The following is a 16,926-nucleotide window of genomic DNA, read 5'->3' on the forward strand; positions in this document are numbered from 1 at the left end:
GAAAGATATTAGGTACCTATCTTCCTCCTATCCTGTCTTCTCTTCCATTTCGGAAAGTTCCCTCTGATAAGGTTCGCTCTCAGAACGGCTGGCTTTCTCCAATCCTGTCTTCGCCAGCCTAGTTAGCTTAGTTGGTAGTGCGTCTGCCTTGTAAGCGCTAGGCCGCGGGTTCGATTCCCGCCCGGGGCGGGTTTTATCCTGATGGGATAATGTTCGTTCTCGGAACGGCTGGCTTTCTCCTATCCTGTCTTCCTTCTCTCTTCGATTTCTCTAGCAGTCACAGTTCCCTCTGTCAAACCTCTTTAAAAAAAAACTTGATATTTGCATTCGCTTAAAAAAGTACAGTTACGGAGGCTGGCTTTCTCCTATCCTGTCTTCCTTCTCTCTTCGATTTCGGGACGATAAGACCATAGCAGTTACAGTTCCCATCGTAGGCTTTCTCCTATCCTGTCTTCCTTCTCTCTTCGATTTCGGGACGATAACTAGCAGTTACAGTTCCCTCTGCTTTCTTCCACCTGGCTTCCTTCTCTCTTCGATTTCGGGACGATAAGACCATAGCAGTTACAGTTCCCTCTGTCAAACCCCTTACACCTGGCTTCCTTCTCTCTTCGATTTCGGGACGATAAGACCATAGCAGTTACAGTTCCCTCTGTCAAACCTCTTTAAAAATCCTGTCTTCCTTCTCTCTTCGCTTTCAGGGTGCTATATTTATTTATATATATATTTTTTTACCTAGGTTACACGTTGTTAAGTACAGTTCCCTGTACTGTACCAAACTTTTTTTTCTATTGACTGGGTTGTCATGGTAACATCACGCTTCTATTGTGCAACAAGTAGGGTCATAACTTTGTTCACTTCATCACTTGACGTACATTAATCAAACACAGTGTGTCAATGTCAGTCACATCTCTAAGTGTCACTCACACTTGCAGAAAATTGATAGCGGCACTATGGAACATTCGCTTTTGAAAGCTCCGTGTATTAATTTTACTTCCCCACCGTACAAGGAGTACTCATCGAACTACTGAACACATTTCCTTCCAGTGTGTCAATGTCAGTCACATCTCTAAATGTCACTCACACTTGCAGAAAATTGATAGCGGCACTACGGAACATTCGCTTTTGAAAGCTCCGTGTATTAATTTTACTTCCCCACCGTACAAGGAGTACTCATCGAACTACTGAACACATTTCCTTAGGGAATCTTCTTAGAGACCTTTAAGTCTTGAAAATTTGACCACGTAAAAATATAGCTCTTGAGCTTGTCAAACGATAGAAAATACCTCGGAATTCTCAGATAATAATATATAGCTGATGGCTAACCAATCTAACCATTCACGAACCCAAAAGCATCCGGTAAAGCCGAAATCCCTCTAGAAATTTGAACGATCCCTCTAGAAATTTGAACAAATTAAGAAGTCGAGTCGTGTAAAAGACATGAACTTTGAGAAAAATTTCAAAGTATAATTCAATTACCCAACAAGCGTTCCCGACTACCTCCCTCTCCACTTTCTCTGCTTTTTCGCCCCGACTACCCTCCTCGTCACCAGCCTTTTCGCCTCTGCATTTTTCTCCCTCCACTTCTGTTCTTTTTCCCCAATTTTCCCTTTCTTCTGTGTCAGCTAGGTGGTACGTAGTACTTACCGGTGTTCAAGAGTGATATCCACTGGTACCTAATTAACATGTTGGGGAGTGTTTCGTGTTAGGTAATCAAAATTTCCCTCACCTTCGGCCTCAGTCCAAAACCATTTGGATCACTTAGGATACCAACATAAAGATCTTGCTGCTGGATATCAATATCGATGCAACAGATTGCAACAGCCTTGAAACCAACATAGAACACATAGGCGAAGAGCGAAAATATTGTTACTCTGAAGTATGAAGTAGTTTCAAGAGAAAACATAAATACTGTAATGGCAATGAAAAAGTGCAATCTCGCCAGCACCGTGCTAATTGCAGGATGTTTTATGGTGTGGGGTTATCATAATACCCCGCAGCTGTGTTTCTTCTTATGGACGGAGCTTAGAACTTTTGACATCCAAGCACCTACCGGAAAGCTTCAATGATTCCACCTACTCTGAAGATGCTTAAATGAGATCCCTTTACGTAAAAAACTCTTTTTCAAGTGGAATTTCCATTTACAACAACATAAAATTTTATTGATTTGCGATTACATTATTTTAGACATGTGAGTTTTGAGGGACAACTCTTTCAACATCTAAGGCTCCCACACGAAACATTTATGCAGTACAGGAAGTCCGTCATATAGCACCCTACCCTACGTCACTGGCTTTCCATAAACATTTTCCACGATGCCTTCATGAAACACATTTCTTCTAGGTCAGCTAGGTGGTACGTGGTACTTTCCGGTGTTCGAGAGTGATATCCACTGGTACCTAATTAACATGTTGGGAGTGTTTCGTGTTAGGTAATCAAAATTTCCCTCACCTTCGGCCTCAGTCCGAAACCATTTGGATCACTTAGGATACCAACATAAAGATCTTGCTACTGGATATCAATATCGAAGCAACAGATTGCAACAGCCTTGAAACCAACATAGAACACATAGGCGAAGAGCGAAAATATTGTTAAGACCTCTGAAGTATGAAGTAGTTTCAAGAGAAAACATAAATACTGTAATGGCAATGAAAAAGTGCAATCTCGCCAGCACCGTGCTAATTGCCTCTGTTAGTATCCTAACTACCTCACATTAACTATGATTGATGTTCTCAACAGGATTAGCACAGATCCTACAACACAAATCTAAATGAACTAATGCAGAGGTTTGTCATTTCTATTCTAACCTTGATATTGAGGGATAGGCACAAACTCGTCCATGGGCAACTTTTCAAAGGTTGGAACCACTTCAAGATTCTTTTTGACAGGTGTTGATGTAGGTTTTACAAAAGGTTTGCCAAGCATTCCTGCATAGATTTTCCTTGTTCTTGGTTATGGAATCATGCGATCCATATCCTGATCGCGTTTCCAATATGGTGTGTTATTTCAATCATGTAGGATTTTACAGAATAGTTAGTAAAAGAATAAATCTTCAATATATCATTCTCTGAACGATAAATAGACGGATCTCTTTCATAAAACGAGAGAACTCTCCCCAATTTACTTACCTACCTTTCCATGATTCCAAGTAAGCTTTGGAGAACACGTAACACACGGGTTTTGCGAATCAGCATCTGCATTTTTTCCTGTTAGCACACCTGACGAAGCGACGGTATCGGAGTGAATCCCCGTTTGGGGCAAGAGAGTTACTGTGGGTTTCACCAACTTACTTTTTAAATGGGATGATGGTTTCGGCTGTGATGTGCAACCAATCAAAGTATGGTAGCTGCTTTGTTTGTTATTAAATAAATGTTTCTCTCTCTCCCCTAACAGCCTATACAAATCAAATGTAACTTAACAGGCTGTTAGCTTGACAGGCCATCTAAGGGTTGAAAAATTGTTGGTGAAATCCAACCTTAAAGTTCAAACTGAAGCCTTAATCCAAACCCTCTTCTCTGTTTCAGGCCACGAAAAATGCACCTTCCACAACGACCTAGAACTGGATCACCAGCCACCCACCAGAGGTTTAAGTTTACTGATTCCTGATTGGTTGAAATTTAATACAAAATTTAACATCAACCAATCAGATTTCTCAATTCAATTGGTGAATTTGATGAACTTTCTGTACTTTAGCTTACACTTATTTAAACTCAAATTATACTTCTGGTCATATGAATGTTTGAGATTGATGCATCAAATAATTTGATAATTCTTCTAATGATCCATGTAGGTACGTGAAATATGAATGGATTTTTCCTTTTAAAATAAACTCATAAACTGTAATTTCGTAATTTAATCATCGAATTTAATATCTATTTCAATCCTTTATTTTAGCTGAAAGTTACAAGCAAAGGTTTTTGGATGGAGTTTATTTATTGTGTTCAATATTTTAATTAAAATATTAAAGGACATTGAAAATTAAGTTATGAATAAGTCAATGGACATTGGATCCCATACAACAGGTGAATCGATAAGATGTATTGATGAACAATGGGAACTTTTGTTTGGGTGTGTTGAATTGTTTCGGTCAACTGAGGCTCTTGGTGAGATGTTGATCCGGGAGCCCGGGACACATTGAAAAGCACTCCATCCCTCGTAGAAAACCAACAAGACTTGGTCCTCAATCTTTCCCCTCAAATTTTCTGATAAGGTTCTGTCATGAGTACAGACAAAGATTTCTGACATGAGTATTCCTATATTATAGGAATTTTGTCGCGTCATTGCGCCGAATTCGCTTCAAATACTCATATTCGCAAATTGTGATTTCAATGTTGACTGATTGACTCATGGTGACTTTTAAATTATCTACAAATAACTGACCGAGGTATTGCCGAATACCTAATTAAACCTGTCAATTAAGGAAAAAACTGGATTCTTGTATTGCTTGTCTTGGAATACACATACAAGAACTAAATTCAGGGCCAACATCTCAAATGCAAATGAGAATTCTGCGTAAACCTGTAGTTACTGAGATACGCCAGCAAGTAAAAGACAATGTTGTCCCAAATTGGCAATATCTGCTCGGCCACTTCTGATGGGACCTCCAAAGAGTTAGTGGAACTGAGTACACACGTGTACTACAGAGATGTATGTAATTCTATATATGTAGCTATGACCAAAATACCATGAAACAAAAACATGAAGTTAAGATGTGTGTACCTATAGAATTATAGTGTATTACCCATGACCAAAATATTATGAGACCAACACAAAGTTTGGACCATTCTTAAAGAACCAGCCTTTCCGCAATGCGCAATCCACGTCCAAATTAAAGTCCAAACTTTCCGCAATCCAGGAGAAAGATATTAGGTACCTATCTTCCTCCTATCCTGTCCTCTCTTCCATTTCGGAAAGTTCCCCTCTGATAAGGTTCGCTCTCGGAACGGCTGGCTTTCTCCAATCCTGTCTTCCTTCTCTCTTCGCTTTCAGGGTGCTATATTTATCTATATACATAAAATTTATATATATATATTTTTTGACCTACGTAACCTACGTTGTTACAGTTCCCTGTACCAAACTTTTTTTTTCTATTGACTGGGTTGTCATGGTAACATCACGCTTCTATTGTGCAACAAGTAGGGTCATAACTTTGTTCACTTCATCACTTGACGTACATTAATCAAACACAGTGTGTCAATGTCAGTCACATCTCTAAGTGTCACTCACACTTGCAGAAAATTGATAGCGGCACTATGGAACATTCGCTTTTGAAAGCTCCGTGTATTAATTTTACTTCCCCACCGTACAAGGAGTACTCATCGAACTACTGAACACATTTCCTTAGGGAATCTTCTTGGAGACCTTTAAGTCTTGAAAATTTGACCACGTAAAAATATAGCTCTTGAGCTTGTCAAACGATAGAAAATACCTCGGAATCCTCAGATAATATATATAGCTGATGGCTAACCATTCACGAATCCAAAAGCATCCGGTAAAGCCGAAATCCCTCTAGAAATTTGAACGATCCCTCTAGAAATTTGAACAAATTAAGAAGTCGAGTCGTGTAAAAGACATGAACTTTGAGAAAAATTTCAAAGTATAATTCAATTACCCAACAAGCGTTCCCGACTACCTCCCTCTCCACTTTCTCTGCGAGCAAGAAGAAAATATCGTGAAGTCGAGAATAATATTAGGACTGAAGGACAGAGAGCTACAACAGAGGTTATTACAAAATGCAGATGACCGGCTTGACGATATAGTTAACCATTGTAAATGTGCAGAGGAGGCTATGAGCAACCAGCAGCAAAGATAAAAAAAACAAAGAAAAAGATGAAGTCTCGAGAATTCTAGGCAAAACCAAAACCTACCCATCAAAGGCCACCTCAACAAAACATAGTCTAAATCGGCATGATTACCTTGACGGTAATATTACTTGTGGTGGCGTGTGCACATTCGTACAATACTTGTCATTCAAAAGAGTTACACATTTCTGTTGGGTTAAATCAAAATCCCGCTTTTAAAAATAATTAGTACCAATTTTCACCACTGTGGTGGCAGCACCTCCTGAGGGCTTTTTGTTTTGATTTGGAATGTTTTGAAAAAAATTTATTTATTTATTTATTTATTAAAAATCCCAGATGGGATAGTTTACAATACAATTCAGTAAAATACAATTAAGTGAATTTGGAGCTTATAATATAACTAAAATTACCTATGTAGTCAAGGTACTGACTACCTAGCTAGATATTACATTTTAATCTTTTTATGATTTCCCCTATATTCATGCTAATGTCCAAGTTGTTGTACATATTATTGAAGTTGGACATTGCGATTTCAAGTGGGGTTGTTAATCTATTTTTGGGGATACTTAAGATTTTTTTACAAGCTATCTGACGTAAAAGTACGTGCTTTTTGCATTTATAGAGGATGATGAGCAATCTAGGTAACTGTTGGGTATCAAAACATACTAGTCTTTTATTAGGTACTAGTATTCGTCATTAGGTAGCCGAGCTAAGAACCTAATTATAACTTGATAACTGTTATTAAAGCTATAAAATCGCTATTTATAAATTAATAACTTCGATCAGTGGCGGACTTTTCGTGAAATACCTAGGGCAGTATATTGCTTAACTAACATTTTATAGAATAGAATACTAACTGGAGGACGTTAAACAAGGAGTATACCAGCCTGACATTTCCTTGCTAAAGAAACAGCAAAGGTTGAGTTAGTTAGCTTAGTTGGTAGTGCGTCTGCCTTGTATGCGCGGGTTCGATTTCCGCCCGGGGCGGATTTTATCCTGATGGGATAATGTTCGTTCTCGGAACGGCTGGCTTTTTCCTATCCTGTCTTCCTTCTCTCTTCGATTTCGGGACGATAAGACCATAGCAGTTACAGTTCCCTCTGTCAAACCTCTTAAAAATCCTGTCTTCCTTCTCTCTTCGCTTTCAGGGTGCTATATTTATCTATATACATAAAATTTATATATATATATTTTTTGACCTACGTAACCTACGTTGTTACAGTTCCCTGTACCAAACTTTTTTTTTCTATTGACTGGGTTGTCATGGTAACATCACGCTTCTATTGTGCAACAAGTAGGGTCATAACTTTGTTCACTTCATCACTTGACGTACATTAATCAAACCCAGTGTGTCAATGTCAGTCACATCTCTAAATGTCACTCACACTTGCAGAAAATTGATAGCGGCACTACGGAACATTCGCTTTTGAAAGCTCCGTGTATTAATTTTACTTCCCCACCGTACAAGGAGTACTCATCGAACTACTGAACACATTTCCTTAGGGAATCTTCTTAGAGACCTTTAAGTCTGGAAAATTTGACCACGTAAAAATATAGCTCTTGAGCTTGTCAAACGATAGAAAATACCTCGGAATCCTCAGATAATATATATAGCTGATGGCTAACCATTCACGAATCCAAAAGCATCCGGTAAAGCCGAAATCCCTCTAGAAATTTGAACGATCCCTCTAGAAATTTGAACACATTAAGAAGTCGAGTCGTGTAAAAGACATGAACTTTGAGAAAGCGTTTCTCTTGATGAAATTTCAAAGTATAATTCAATTACCCAAGAAGCGTTCCCGACTACCTCCCTCTCCACTTTCTCTGCGTTTTCGCCCTGACTACCCTCCTCGTCACCAGCCTTTTCGCCTCTGCATTTTTCTCCCTCCACTTCTGTTCTTTTTCCCCAATTTTCCCTTTCTTCTGTTCTTTTTCATCTTTCATTTCCTCACTGACCTAAGCTCTTTTCATCTTGAGACCTTGATTCCTGCCCACGTAGTGGCGGGGATGTTTTATGGTGTGGGGTTATCATAATACCCCGCAGCTGTGTTTCTTCCTATGGACGGAGCTTTGAACTTTTGACATCCAAGCGCCTACCGGAAAGCTTCAATGATTCCACCTACTCTGAAGATGCTTAATGAGATCCCTTTACGTAAAAAAAAAATCTTTTTCATGTGGAATTTCTATTTACAACTACATATAAATTACTGAAGGTCCTCCCTTTTTGATTTGCGATTACATTATTTTAGACATGTGAGTTTTGAGGGACAACTCTTTCAACATCTAAGGCCCCCACACGAAACACTTATTCAGTACAGGAAGTCCGTCATATAGCACCCTACCCTACGTCACTGGCTTTCCATAAACATTTTCCACGATGCCTTCATGAAACACATTTACTCGACTTTTCCATTATACCGTTCTTTTGCACGATTAGATGCTATTTACTTTTCCTCTTTCTTTAAATCTTGAAAAAGTGCGGCGGAAATCCGACTTTGAAGAAGAAGTAAGACGTGAAGGAGGTGAGGAGACGAAGACTAAAATATTGGATGTTAGGATTATTGAGATATTGGGAAAAATCCTACAATGCTGCAGTGAGCACCAAAGTTGTGATATAATAACACAAAAGAAAATGCATTTATTTATTTAGTAAATTTTAGGTACCATTTTTAGACAGTTGTCCGCGATATTGAAACTTCTGAGAGTTGTACGGAATCCACCGTTTTATCAGCGGAGATATAGCACGAATACACCAGTTCCCAAAAGATCACTGGAGTTAAGCTATGTTGGACGTGGTCAATATCCGGATGGGTGGCCAACTGTGCAATGACAGCACGAATACACCAGTTCCCAAAAGATCACTGGAGTTAAGCTATGTTGGACGTGGTCAATATCCGGATGGGTGGCCAACTGTGCAATCACGTGTTACACTGGCTTTTTCCGACCCCACTCAGCCTGGGTGAGGTTAATGTGAGCGGGTAGCTTTTAACCTAATGGAGGGAAACCCCCCGTCACTATAAAAACCTTTCCATCCACCCCTGGTGGGCTATTGAAAGGGGACACCTTCTGGATTTCGTCTTAATCTTCTTCTTAATATATCCTAGCAGTATAAATGAGGTATAATAATAATAGTGCTTATTTATACTGCTCGCATAGGACTGTAAAGTCCCTTACTACTATTATTGTGGTCAAATTCTCAAATTATATTGAGGATGAAATTCCATACCTCGGCTGGGATTGAACCCACGCCCTCCTGTTTACCAGTCGAGCGCCTTGACCACTACATCACCGAGGTAGGCTATATTCTATTCTATTATTATGTATATTACATTGGATTAGGGGACTTTCCCATCAAATTTCCTTTAACAAAACAGTTTATTGAACCATCAGGAGAATGAGAATCACATACCTCTTTGAGTAATTTCTTATTGGACACAATGAAGGGCCGAGTCAGTAGATGGCGTAGCTTACTAAGGTCTCTCTCAGTCATGGGAATAGTGGGTATAACCCAGTGACGTATATCAGTAGGGTGAATGCCCAGCCATTGGATTTCCGGACAGGCAAGGGTTAACGCTTGCGGGGACAGAGTCTGCAAATGTGTTAAACTATGAGTGTGAAGAAAAGAACTTTGTAGTGTTTTATACGGAAGGTCCCGGGTTCGATGCCCACCATTGACAAAATATTATACCTATTTGTTTTTCGATTGTAAATATTTCAACGGGTTACTTTTTGGTGTTCTCGTGTTGACCCAGCAGTCCCACCACCTAAATGGGAAGTATTGTGTCTCTTCTCGCCCATCGGATGACACCATCGACAAAAATTTGTACTCGTTTTTCGATTGCAAATATTTCAACGGGTTACTTTCTGGTGTTCTCGTGTTGACCCAGCACCTAAATGGGGAGTATTGTGTCTCTTATCGCCCATCTGATGAGGGACATACTACGGGATGGACATGCTACGACACAGACCATGCGTCCAACGTAGGGGTTGTTTCATTGCTACGAAATAAAAACGGCCTTAAAAAGCTCATTTTTTTTCTTTTTTTTTAGATTTTATGAAGGAAGGAATTTTTTCCCTCTGTTGAGTGACTTTAAAGGGATTTTTGTAAATCGAAAACCAAAAAGAGGGTAGGTACTTACCAGAGAGCCGTATCTGTAGACGCACATGATTTCAATACCGTACGGGTCTGCATCAACCAACGCGTACAAAGGTACGTCCACACTGTCCTTGAGTTTACGCAGAAACAATCTTGTGTTCACGTCTGGAAAGCCTTTGCTCTGAGGAGGGAAAGATTCGAGAAGGAATTTTAACTATTAGTATAGGTAAAAGAACAACGTCTTCACTTGACTAGTAAAGTCAAGTGTAACTTGACTAGTAAAGTTACTAGTCAAGTGAAGACGTTGTTCTTTTACCTATACTAATAGTTAAAATTCCTTCTCGAATCTTTCCCTCCTCAGAGCAAAGGCTTTCCAGACGTGAACACAAGATTGTTTCTGCGTAAACTCAAGGACAGTGTGGACGTACCTTTGTACGCGTTGGTTGATGCAGACCCGTACGGTATTGAAATCATGTGCGTCTACAGATACGGCTCTCTGGTAAGTACCTACCCTCTTTTTGGTTTTCGATTTACAAAAATCCCTTTAAAGTCACTCAACAGAGGGAAAAAATTCCTTCCTTCATAAAATCTAAAAAAAAAGAAAAAAAATGAGCTTTTTAAGGCCGTTTTTATTTCGTAGCAATGAAACAACCCCTACGTTGGACGCATGGATCTCTAAAATATATCTACAAGCTAATAAAATCGTATATAAATTCGGATTTTCAATTTTGGACCCTGACATATTGGTAAAAAAATAACTAACACGGCATACAAATATTACCTGGTGTAACCTTTGAAATTAAGGGGCAACTCAGCATGGTTGATCGATTCTAAAGGACTCATGGTCAGGTTTCCTACGATTGCAATACATCAGCCCATTTAGCATGCGATTATCGCTACTCATTTTCACAATCCCTGGTTCAAATCAGTCATACAGTTTACAACCATAAATGGCGGGCCACATGGACCAAACCCATCAGGCCGACCAAAACTATCATACGTTCGTCACAAATCCTGATCAAATCAGCCCACAACCAATTTATAAAGGACCACCAAAAACAAAATACTGGGTAAAAAAACAATAAAGATTTAAAGGTTCGAAGTACATTGTGAGCAACATCTGTTACTAGCTGAAGTATAACGTCTTCAATCAGTTTGATTGTCCTGGGAAATAAGAAAAAGTTGAAATACCTAATTGATATTTTTTACGACCAGATAAGGTACAAGGTTGTTTTAAAAAATTGCACATTGCATACACATAAAAATTTCAGGCGTTCATACAAAAATCTTGATACGGTAGAACCTGCATCTGGATAGAAAGAGATTACCAGCTAATTTTGAAATTTTAAAAAGGTTTGATAGAGGGAACTGTACCTGCCAAGGTCCTATCGTCCCGAAATCGAAGAGACAGGATAGGAGAAAGCCAGCAAACATCAAACATTATCCGTTTAGAATAAAATAGAGCCCTGGCGGAAATCGAACCCGCGGCGCAGCGCTTACAAGGCAGACGCGCTATGAACCAAGCTAACTTGGCTGGCATAATTTTGTTTGGTTTTTGACCAAATTACACGTTACCTAGATGTAGGTAAATAGATGGGTAGATCGCTTCATTCTCACCTCTGTTGTTGACTTTCTGGCTGATTGAGAGTGACCCGTCTGTATTCTGGTTGACTCATGCCTATGCCATTAATCGACGTTATTAATGGAGGTACTTTTATCTTGATAGGTAGATTAAAATTTCGGGACTCTGACTCCGGGAAAAGGGAAATTTCAAGTCTTTGGGTAAATTCAAGTAAATAACGGTTTTATTTTAGGAGGCAGGTGGTTAGAAACATGGAGGTGAGCTCCTTGGTTAGAAAACGGAAAACGGCCGCACAAAAGCATTACGGTACATTGTGAGCAACATCTGTTACTAGCTGAAGTATAACGTCTTCAATCAGTTTGATTGTCCTGGGAAATAAGAAAAAGTTGAAATAATCGATATTTTTTACGACCAGATAAGGTACAAGGTTGTTTTAAAATATTACACATTGCATACACATACAAATTTCAGGCGTTCATACAAAAATCTTGATACGGTAGAACCTGCATGTGGATATAAAGAGATTAATTTTGAAATTTTAAAAAGGTTAGACAGAGGGAACTGTACCTGCCAAGGTCCTATCGTCCCGAAATCGAAGAGACAGGATAGGAGAAAGCCAGCCGTTCCGAGAACAAACATCAAACATTATCCGTTCTGCCGTTCAGAATATAATAGAGCCCTGATGAAAAACGAACCCGCGGCGCAGCGCTTACAAGGCAGACGCGCTACCAACCAAGCTAACTAGGCTGGCATAATTTTGTTTGGTTTTTGACCAAATTACACGTTACCTAGATGTAGGTAGGTACCTACCTAAATAGATGGGTACACTTTACCCCTAAGTAGACATTATGGGTAGATCGCTTCATTCTTACCTCTGTCGTTGACTTTCTGGCTGATCGAGTGTGACCCGTCTGTATTCTGGTTGACTCATGCCTATGCCATTAATCGACGTTATTAATGGAGCTACTTTTATCTTGTTAAATTAAAATTTCGGGACTCTGACTCCGGGAAAAGGGAAATTTCAAGTCTTTGGGTAAATTCAAGTAAATAACGGGTTTATTTTAGGAGGCAGGTGGTTAGAAAACGGAAAACGGCCGCACAAAAGCATACATCTAATGTCCACTGCTCCCCTACTTCCGTGTAACAAAAACGAAAGAAGAACCCCTATCGGTGAAAAATGGTACTAGACAAGGAGTGACACAGTGACATACGGACTGACCTTTCACTGTTTTCGATAAGATAATTTCCTGAAAGTATTTTATTATTATTATTATTATTATTATTATTATTATTATTATTACTACTATTCAAAAATTAATAGTAGGTAATCCAAAGTGATATCTATTTTAACAAAAGGGTTATTTAAATTAAATAATATTTTTTTGAACTATTTTCGTCACTGCGTCACAAGCACAAGAAATTTGAAAACTGTAAACGGTTCTTAAAACGAAAGTTTGGCAACACTGTTCGTTCAAAAATCGAAAAGATAAAAAAAAGTAAACAAACACAAATGGTGTTTTCCAAAAATTTGACTGATTTTGTAAATTTTCGGGAAATAAAATGGAAAAGTTCAATAAATTGTACCTCTAAAGTTATCTACCTTTTAATCTTAAATGTAACTGTGCTTTAAAGTTCAAGCTTTTACCCTCCAGAAGTATAGGTGGACTTTATTGCATCACACCCATGTAGGGTACTAATCGGTAAGTGATGAGATCATCCTAACACCCATCCTCAGTGTAAGCTAAGGTCATACATACCTACCTTGTAACAATCAAGTATTTTTGCTAATGACTCAATAAAATGACATTTGAGTTTTTTTTTTTTTTTTTTTTTTTTTTTTTTTTTTTGCCAGGGGGTTTAAAGCTTTAAAGTCACCCAAAAAAAGCAGAAGGAGAGAAAGAAAAAAAAAAGAAGACGATACATTATACGCTTGTGGTCCGTGTCGTAGCATGCCCAAGGTATGTCCCTCATCAGATGGTCAATAAGAGACACAAAATTGAGATACATATTATGTAGGTATATTTGTATAACCTCAGGGGAAAGAGTTAAGGGGATAAATTTACTGAAATATCGTCAGTTGCTCCCTCTAGGTATTACTTCGAATCTGGAGGTTGATGGTTCGAGTTCAAGTCAAGTCATGAAATGGATCTAGGTGTAATAATTGGGGAACGACATTCGTGACATTGTGACAAGCATTTAGGTATGCTTCACAATTAAAAATCCCTTTATTATCAATTTATTATTCTCATTTCAGGCGGCCATGTTTCGTCTACGACCACCTCCTCCCCCATCCTCCGCTGTCCCCCCTCCCATTGGACCGGTAGAAGCGCGCTCTGTACTAGCTGGATGGCTACCAGCATGGACTTGGTACGCTACACCGCCTCCAACGTCCAGTGATCCGACTAGTCAACCTAACCAGCCTCCTCTGAGTCTCAGCGAAGCAGAACGAGAGGTATGATAGTGTTTTCATTATTGTTGTTGTTGTAGCGGCTTTAGCTTTCGCCGAATGGCGATAGCAGAATAAAGAAAAGATGTCTTTTTGTATCTGCTATACACCGGGGTGATGGTCTCTAGCTCTAGCCATGTTAAATTGGCTCGCTCGTCCTGAACCGCAGTCAACCATCGTGAGGACTTGTACTTGGTCTTTAAAAGCAGAGAGAACCCTTTGAGGAACTGCCAGCTTGCTAGGCTGGTTAGGGTTAGCTGTTCTCCTCCCTGTTTATAATCCCACAGCCAGACGCTAGTCTTCTCTCTGTTTAACGTCCCCTAGCCAGACAGTTTAACGTCCTCTAGCCAGATGGTGTTTTCATTATTGATTAATTGTGGTGAAGCTGAGAGCCTCTTCTCAATGTTTGTGGATATCACAGCAAATTAAGAGCCTCACAAAAGTCCGCCCTGGGTGGGAATCGAACCCGCGACCTAGCGCGCACAAAGCTAACTAGACTGGCACACCTATCAACTTTTTAAATTATCCAGATTATCCTTTTTACTCTTGTAATGCCGCCACTGGTCGCTACACGATTATCGATTAAATTAAGAAATCGGTAGTCCTCACAAAGCTGATTGCACCCCGAACTCCAAGCACAGAGCCGATAAAACTTCGATTATGGCCAGAAGTTAAATCGATTTAAAACTCACTTCATCTATTCAACTGTAAATGGTAATTCACAGGTGTTGGAGGATGAAATCAGGGATGCTCTTGCTGATACGGTGGAAAATAATACACTCCTAAGGCGAGACACTGTGTTTGGGCAATTCAACTTCACCATAGTAACTGGTACGGTGAAGCTGTGTTCACTACGAGAGAATGAGACTGGATTAATCGAAAAGTAAGTGTACTTTAAATTGCCCTTTATATTTTGCGAGTATCAAATTATGTATTACTTGTGGTAGAGCAGAGCCTTTTCACAATTTGCAATCATCTCCCATTTTCTACCAAGCTTGTTTACGATGGTAATGCCGCCACGGGTCGCTACTCGATTAAAGTAGCTACTCGGTTGTCCTTACGAGAGTGAGTGCACCCCGAACTGCAAGTACAGAGGCTAAAAAACTTCGACCCCACCGAGAATTGAACCCAGGACCTCCGGTATGCAAGCCTAGTCTGATACCCACTCGAACTAAGGTTTATAAGTAGCTCATTGTGGTAGTAAACCCTTTGAGGAACTGCCAGCTTGCTAGGCTGGTTAGGGTTAGCTGTTCTCCTCCCTGTTTATAATCCCACAGCCAGACGCTAGTCTTCTCTCTGTTTAACGTCCCCTAGCCAGACAGTTTAACGTCCTCTAGCCAGATGGTGTTTTCATTATTGATTAATTGTGGTGAAGCTGAGAGCCTCTTCTCAATGTTTGTGGATATCACAGCAAATTAAGAGCCTCACAAAAGTCCGCCCTGGGTGGGAATCGAACCCGCGACCTAGCGCGCACAAAGCTAACTAGACTGGCACACCTATCAACTTTTTAAATTATCCAGATTATCCTTTTTACTCTTGTAATGCCGCCACTGGTCGCTACACGATTATCGATTAAATTAAGAAATCGGTAGTCCTCACAAAGCTGATTGCACCCCGAACTCCAAGCACAGAGCCGATAAAACTTCGATTATGGCCAGAAGTTAAATCGATTTAAAACTCACTTCATCTATTCAACTGTAAATGGTAATTCACAGGTGTTGGAAGATGAAATCAGGGATGCTCTTGCTGATACTGTGGAGAATAATACACTCCTAAGGCGAGACACTGTGTTTGGGCAATTCAACTTCACCATAGTAACTGGGACAGTGAAGCTGTGTTCACTACGAGAGAATGAGACTGGATTAATCGAAAAGTAAGTGTACATTAAATTCCCCTTTATATTTTGCGAGTATCAAATTATGTATTACTTGTGGTAGAGCAGAGCCTTTTCACAATTTGCAATCATCTTCCATTTTCTACCAAGCTTGTTTACGATGGTAATGCCGCCACGGGTCGCTACTCGATTAAAGCTCCTCGGTTGTCCTTACGAGGGTGAGTGCACCCCGAACTGCAAGTACAGAGGCTAAAAAACTTTGACCCCACCGAGAATTGAACCCAGGACCTCCGGTATGCAAGCCTAGTCTGATACCCACTCGAACTAAGGTTTATAAATAGCTCATTGTGGTACTGTTATTCTTTGTTTCAGGAAAGTAATGATGGAGTTGAACTTCTGTAATGTAAAGCTAGGCTATGAATCTAGGCCTCGTACTTCATCCCATAAGATCTCTGTAACGATAGGTGCTGTGTCTCTGTATGATCATTGTACTCCGGACTCTGTATTCCCTGTGCTTATATCTCCCCAGAGTAAGTTGGAATATTCACTAATCATTAGTTGATCTAGGTGGCAGTGCGCTAGGCCAAGTTCCGGCCTCAGCACGCCAGTGTGTATTTTCGACGCATTTGTACCCCTATCATAACTCCGTCAATTTTCCACACAATTAATGTTATAAAATTTGGATCATATGTTAAGCTATTTCTTGCTAATTTGGTCTGCGAAATTTCGGAGTTTTAGCTTTACCGGAAGGGGTAGAGATGCTTGAAAATCACTCATTTTGCGACTGACAGACTCACTGATTGACTCATCGAAATTATGAAGCATTCCCGATGTCGTAGAAACTTGAAATTTGGTCTTGGTGATTATGTAAAAGGGAAAAATCTGAAAATGGGCCATGAAAATTTTTGTAATGATTAGTATGAGTGATTTATCAATACCCTCTTACCCTCTTCAAATATTTATCAATACCCTCTTCCTCCCTTGTTCCATCTCCTACATTTTGACCATAGGTTTGAAGTTTGGAATTAATTTACTCATTTCTCATTTCCCCTTCATTTTCATAAGTGGAAGGTCCTCGCGGTTTGCTCGTGATATTCGCGGTTGGCTCGCGGTATCTGCGGTTGTTCGCGGTATTCGCGGATTGTTCGCGGTATCCGCGGTTTGTTCGCG

The 16,926-nt window shown here is 39.7% G+C and overlaps 2 protein-coding genes and 1 long non-coding RNA gene across 3 annotated transcripts in view; 2 read left to right on the top strand and 1 right to left on the bottom strand.

The window, feature by feature from the left end:
- Positions 1-3,946, top strand: part of LOC113466509 — a 12,628-nt gene extending 8,682 nt beyond the window's left edge. Inside the window, exon 2 of the long non-coding RNA XR_003390888.1 lies at positions 3,582-3,946. This is a non-coding gene — a long non-coding RNA (uncharacterized LOC113466509). The remainder of the gene's footprint in view (positions 1-3,581) is intronic.
- The window catches only part of LOC113466504 (meiotic recombination protein SPO11-like), a 26,922-nt gene extending 14,352 nt beyond the window's left edge, over positions 1-12,570 (bottom strand). Inside the window, exon 1 of the mRNA XM_026821974.1 lies at positions 12,349-12,570. Coding sequence (XP_026677775.1) covers positions 12,349-12,407 — 59 coding nt within the window. The 5' untranslated portion in view covers positions 12,408-12,570. The remainder of the gene's footprint in view (positions 1-12,348) is intronic.
- On the top strand, positions 12,406-16,286 carry LOC103507019 (the record flags this gene model as incomplete). Its single annotated transcript, XM_008471448.2, has 4 exons — positions 12,406-12,426; positions 13,731-13,928; positions 15,638-15,795; positions 16,129-16,286. Coding segments are annotated over exons 1-4 (535 nt in total), but the record flags the coding sequence as incomplete, so codon positions are not given.
- Positions 16,287-16,926: the final 640 nt, after the last annotated feature.

The sequence above is a fragment of the Diaphorina citri genome, unplaced genomic scaffold (assembly GCF_000475195.1).
Source record: "Diaphorina citri unplaced genomic scaffold, Diaci psyllid genome assembly version 1.1 scaffold281, whole genome shotgun sequence".
NCBI classification, from domain to species: Eukaryota; Metazoa; Arthropoda; class Insecta; order Hemiptera; family Psyllidae; genus Diaphorina; species Diaphorina citri.